Raw genomic sequence first — 6000 nt, 5'->3', positions numbered from 1 at the left:
TATTTACGCACACACTACAGATGTTTACCTATTAATACTAATTCAGTGAATAGTTTCTCAACTGACCGCCATCCATGAGAAGAGGCCGCTAAAATCACCTCCGAATTTTCAGGTCGGTATGGCAGTCAGATTCGGCCGCGAGAGTCCGTAAGGTGAAAAGGCTACTCATATATCTCGTCTGTGGTACCACGTTCGCCGTCCGAGGAGTTGACGCAGAAACGAAAGGCGATCGATAAGTCGGTAACCTCGGTTCCTGTAACACACCGTCTCCTGACTTACCGCGCTCACGCATCTGCTCGCAGGTTGCCGCGTTTCAGGCGGAACTTTAAACGTTAATAACTTTGCAACGAATACTCCATCAACTAATTGGTATTCTTGATTTTCGTCTTATTTTGGCCTCTAGTATCGCTCATTGAAATTTTTCCCAGGGGTGACCGAACACCCTGTATATCATATATGTATGCAAAGGTTTACAGGTGTGTGTAGAAAGAACGCTGCAGACATGTATTTTTCTTCTCCTTCTATGTAAATTAAGTCTTGTGTACATCATATTGTCTCTCACTCACTCACTCACTCACGCATACTCACTCTTTGTTTAATCTCTCGTATATATTGTACATGTACATTAGGGTGGACTGTGTTTATACTTGAGGAAAAATTTATTTAGTATTTTTTTACCCCCAACCCCCTGAAATTGTGGCACTAGATGAGAAAATAACCTATGCAAAATTTGAAACTGATCGAATGGGGAAACGTGGCACAAGGCAATTGAAAATTTGGTGTTTTTGTACCCCGTTTTTCTCCATTAAAGTGTATAGCTATCATACATTTTAGCATCTCTTTGAATTCGTATTTTTACGCTTTATAAGAATATTTTGAATTTTTTATTTTTTATAAGTCGCGAGAGTTAAATTTGAAAAATTTATTGTGAAACAAAAATATCCTTTTTCGCATTTTATTTACTTCGTTAAATAGTGCAAGTTTTACTAAGCACATTTTCTTTTATGTTTATAAATAACGAAGATATTTGTAGTGATTTTTTTAACCGTTTTCATGTCTTTGACTTCGTTTTTTCGAATGATGTAGGTGTATATCGAGATTATAATTTATGGAAACGCGGGTAAAATAATATTCAAAGTGTTGAAAGTGCTGCTACATTTTACAAAGTTATTAACGTTTACCCCAGCAACGGAAAACAATATTTCTAGAATGATTTGAAATTTCTTTTTTTCGTCGAAATATTTAGGCACCTAATTAGATTTTCGGTAAGGAATTTTTTTCTTAGAAAACGTGTAGGATTTCGGGGGTATGTATAATGACCAAAAATGATTGTAATTAACCCCCACAGCTATCAATATTTTTTTCAGAACGATTTAAAATTTTTGAATTTTTGTCGAAAAATTTCACACATTCTCGAATTTTTTTCTCGCAAGTAGATAGGATTTCGGGGGTATATGCAATGACCAAAAATGATTGTAATTGACCGTTGCAACCGAAAATAATTTTTCCAAAATGATTTGAAATTTTTTTTTTCCGTCGAAAAATTTCACACTTTTTCGAATTTTTTTCTAGAAAATGGGTAGGATTTTGGGGGTATATGTGTCCACTATAAATGATTGTAATCGACCCCCGTAAGCAAAACTAATTTTTCCAGCACGATTTGAAATTTCTTTTTTTCATCGAAAAATTTAGGCATCTATCTCCCGTCGATTTTTCTTAAAAATTTGGTTTTCATTTTTAATAATTTCCTTTGACTTTCTACGGAAAAGTTGTTTAGTACTTTTTTGTAGGTATCCATGAGCTCTACTTTAGAAAAAAGTTTCATTGAAATACATTCACTATTGTAGGAGTTATGGCTGCTTGAAAATTGGACCATTTTTATGGGGTTTTTGTCATTTTACAAGGTGAAAAAACAATTTTTTCGTTATTGTTAAAATTTCTACATACTCTTCATCTAAATACGCGTTGTTTGCCGTTTGAAACATTAAAATCGTCCAATTTCTTCAGGAGTTATGATATTTTAAACATTCACATGAAATTTCGGGGAACCATTTCAGGCATCAGATTTTATTTTCACTAAGGAATTTTTTTCTCGAAAGTGCGTAGGATTTCGCGATTATGTGTAATGACCAAAAATTATTGTAATTGACCATTGCAAGCGAAAATAATTTTTCTATAACGATTTGAAATTTTTTTCTTCATCAAAAAATTTAGGCACCTACCCCAGACGATTTTTCTTAAAAATTCGCTTCTAATTTATAATAATTTTGTTTGACGCCCTACAAAAAAGTTGTCTAATACTTTTTTGTAGATACCCGTGTGATCTACTTCCATACTAAATTTCATTGAAATACATTCACTATTGTAGGAGTTATGGCTGCTTGAATATTGGACCATTTTTATGGAGTTTTTTCCATTTTGTGGAGTGAAGGATCAAGTTTGCGAATATTCTTGCGATTTCCACATATTCTTCACCTAAATACGCGTTGTTTGCCGTTTGAAACATTAAAATCGTCCAATTTCTACAGGAGTTATGATATTTTAAACATTCACATGAAATTTCGGGGAACCATTTCAGGCCTCACATTAGATTTTCAGTAAGGAATTTTTTTCTCAAAAATACATGAAATTTCGGGGGTATGTCTATTCACCAAAAATGATTCTAATTGACCTCTGCAACTAAATACAATTTTTCCAGAATGATTTGAAATTTTTTAATTTTGTCGAATTTCATATTTTCTTGAATTTTTGTTTCGAACGTGGGTAGGATTTCGTGGGTATGTGTGTCAACCAAAAATTATTATAATTGATCCCCGCAACCGAAAATAATTTTTCCAAAACGATTTCAAATTTTTTTTCCCCGTCGAAAAATTGCACATTCTCGAATTTTTTTCTAAAAAGTGGGTAGGATTTCGAAGATGTGTCTATTTACCAAAAATGATTGCAATTAACCCCCGCAACCGAAAATAATTTTTCCAAAATGATTTGAAATTTTTTTTTTTTTCGTCGAAAAATTTGGGAATCTAATTAGATTTTCGGTAAAGAATTTTTTTCTCAAAAGTACGTAGGATTTCGGGGGTATGTGTAATGACCAAAAATGATTGTAATTGACCTCTACAGCCAAAAATATTTTTTCCAGAACGATTTGAAATTTTTGAATTTTGTCGAAAAATTTTAGATTCTCGAATTTTTTTCTCGAAAATGGGCAGGATTTTGGCGATATGACTCTTCACCAAAAATGATTGCAATTAACCCCTACAGCCAATAATATTTTTTCCAAAACGATTTGAAACCTTTGAATTTTATCAAAAAATTTCAGTTTCTCGAATTTTTTTCTAGAAAATAAGTAAGATTTCGACAATATGACTCTTCACCAAAAATGATTGTAATTAACCCCTACAGCCAATAATATTTTTTCCAAAACGATTTGAAACCTTTGAATTTTATCAAAAAATTTCAGTTTCTCGAATTTTTTTCTAGGAAATGAGTAAGATTTCGACAATATGACTCTTGACCAAAAATTATTCTAATTGACCTCTGCAACTAAATACAATTTTTCCAGAACGATTTGAAATTTTTGAATTTTATCGAAAAATTCCAAACCTTCTCGAATTTTTTTCTCGAAAATAGGTAGGATGTCGACAATATCACTCTTCACCAAAAATGATTGTAATTAACCCCTACAGCCAATAATATTTTTTCCAAAACGATCTCAAATTTTTGTATTTTGTCGAAAAATTTCAAACCTTCTCGAATTTTTTTCTCGAAAATGGGTAGGATTTCGACAATATGACTCTTCACCAAAAATGATTGTAATTGTCCCCTACAGCCAATAATAATTTTTCCAGAACGATCTCAAATTTTTGAATTTTGTCGAAAAATTTCAAACCTTCTCGAATTTTTTTCTCGAAAATGGGTAGGATTTCGACAATATGACTGTTCACCAAAAATGATTGTAATTGTCCCCTACAGCCAAAAACAATTTTTCCAGAACGATTTGATATTTTTGAATTTTGTCAAAAAATTCAAAACCTTCTCGAATTTTTTTCTCGAAAATGGGTAGGATTTCGACAATATGACTGTTCACCAAAAATGATTGTAATTGCCCTCTACAGCCAAAAATATTTTTTCCAAAACGATCTCAAATTTTTGAATTTTGTCAAAAAATTCCAAACCTTCTCGAATTTTTTTCTCGAAAATGGGTAAGATTTCGACAATATAACTCTTCACCAAAAATGATTGTAATTAACCCCTACAGCCAAAAATATTTTTTCCAGAACAATTTGAAACCTCTGAATTTTATCAAAAAATTTCAGTTTCTTGAATATGATGGTCACATTTTCCCATTATTCGATCAATTTCAAATTTTGCATAGATTATTTCCCCATCTAGTCTCACAATTTCAAGAGCTGTCGCAAAAAAAAAATTACCAAAAAAACTTTTCATCAAGTATAAATAAGGTCCACCCTAATGTACATAGTGTACGTAGAACCTTACGAAATGTTTCATACATTACGGCTCGCAACATTGACGATCGTCCTGCATACTTCACGTAGGACAGAACCGTGATATTTTGTCTGTCGTCCTTCCGCAGGAACATTCACGATAAACTCATAACAGCTATATCTACCTATATAATTTCTCTCGGATAATTTCTTATACTCTTTATTCGAAATTGCGATGGAATGTTGTAGATCGGTGTTACGAAATGTTTTGCGCTCCGACGTTTCACTCCGTCCACTGCTTCGCATCAGACGCGAAGGTTAACCTTGAGCGCGCGCATTTGTGCGTGTGTAGATGCGTATACGCGTCGAGAAAAAGTATTTGGATTTAACAACGGACGGTTATTGCAATTCCTTGTACCTTCGATGAACGCTGAGTCGAGATTCGCGGTAAATTCTATTGCAGGAAGAAAGAGAGATCAGTCCTAGGTTTAGGGGAATCTTTGGCATCGTGAATAAGTATGACAGTGTCGAGTAACCAGGTAACAGGCCTTACGATAGTTGACGCGATACTGCCCGACAGCGACATCTATCTTTCTCCCCGCAGTGCGCATGTCCGTCCATTTGATAAGTCCCTCTCGCGCAGACAGTATGTACTAGCGTTCTCGGGGGAATAACCGCTCACAAGAGCGTCTCTTCGGAATGCACACGACGCGAGTACTCTTCGTTTCGTATCCACAGAGACGAGGTGGACTCCGCGGCTATCGTGGCTGATCGTCGCAGCCATTTTGCGTCGGTAGTTACACGAGTTGCCACCGCGGCGGCCGGGGAGTCCTGTCACTCCCCTTTGAACAAATCTCAGCAGCACTCCTCTTCTCTCGGTAGCTGGCGACCCAGAGGATCCTTCGTACGAAGAACAGAGAGACGATAGTTCCATCATACATAGAACTGCGGTGAAACGAATTCAGGGATAAGTATGGCTAAATTTTTGGAAGAAAATTACGACATCGAGCACCACGCGCGTGTATTGTGATAATCCTGTGCACTCGAGGCTTCTCGAAAGGTTCAGCGAAACTTTACGGTTGCTTTTATATCAGTGGCGTGCAAGACTTTTTTGGGGGAATTATACAACGTGTTTTTGAAATATAAATAGTACAATTTTGGTTACTTGGACGTTAAAGTTAAATTGGAAAATTTTAATCATTTGACCCTTAGAGTATGGAGTGGGGGATTTTAGGTCCTCCCAAGATTAGATTTTTTTTAATAACTTTGTAAGTAATTTCTTTTACTCTTTTTCCCTTTAGGGAGTCGAGTTATGTTTTAAATTTTGTATAAACACTTATTAGTGGCATTCTAGTATTTATTTATAATTGTGAGGTAAGTTTTTCGTTTGGAGAACCCGAGCTACACCATTTCGTACTTTACGCTACAGATTGCCTTGTTTTCTTAACGAAGTTCATAACGAAGGATGGAATGAAATGTGGTTGTTGCTTTCTATGTCTTAGAAATGAAGATAAAAAGTCTAAATTGAAATGTGACGCATGCTCTAACTTTGTTT

The 6000-nt window shown here is 34.8% G+C and overlaps 1 protein-coding gene across 4 annotated transcripts in view; it reads right to left on the bottom strand.

Moving 5' to 3' along the window:
- Nucleotides 1-505: 505 nt before the first annotated feature.
- Alk (Anaplastic lymphoma kinase) overlaps nt 506-6000 on the bottom strand; it is a 143941-nt gene continuing 138446 nt past the window's right edge. For 3 of the 4 annotated variants that reach the window (XM_076779247.1, XM_076779250.1, XM_076779248.1), the window contains one exon: nt 506-5345. In XM_076779247.1, the coding sequence (XP_076635362.1) occupies nt 5301-5345 (45 nt within the window). In that variant the 3' untranslated portion in view covers nt 506-5300. Of the gene's footprint in view, nt 5391-6000 lie in introns of all 4 variants that reach the window. The other variant, XM_076779249.1, reaches the window with a different exon arrangement.

The sequence above is a fragment of the Colletes latitarsis genome, chromosome 12 (genome assembly GCF_051014445.1).
Source record: "Colletes latitarsis isolate SP2378_abdomen chromosome 12, iyColLati1, whole genome shotgun sequence".
NCBI lineage: Eukaryota > Metazoa > Arthropoda > Insecta > Hymenoptera > Colletidae > Colletes > Colletes latitarsis.
Note: the sequence above shows the minus strand (reverse complement) of the source record. Positions and strands in the feature narration are given on the sequence as shown.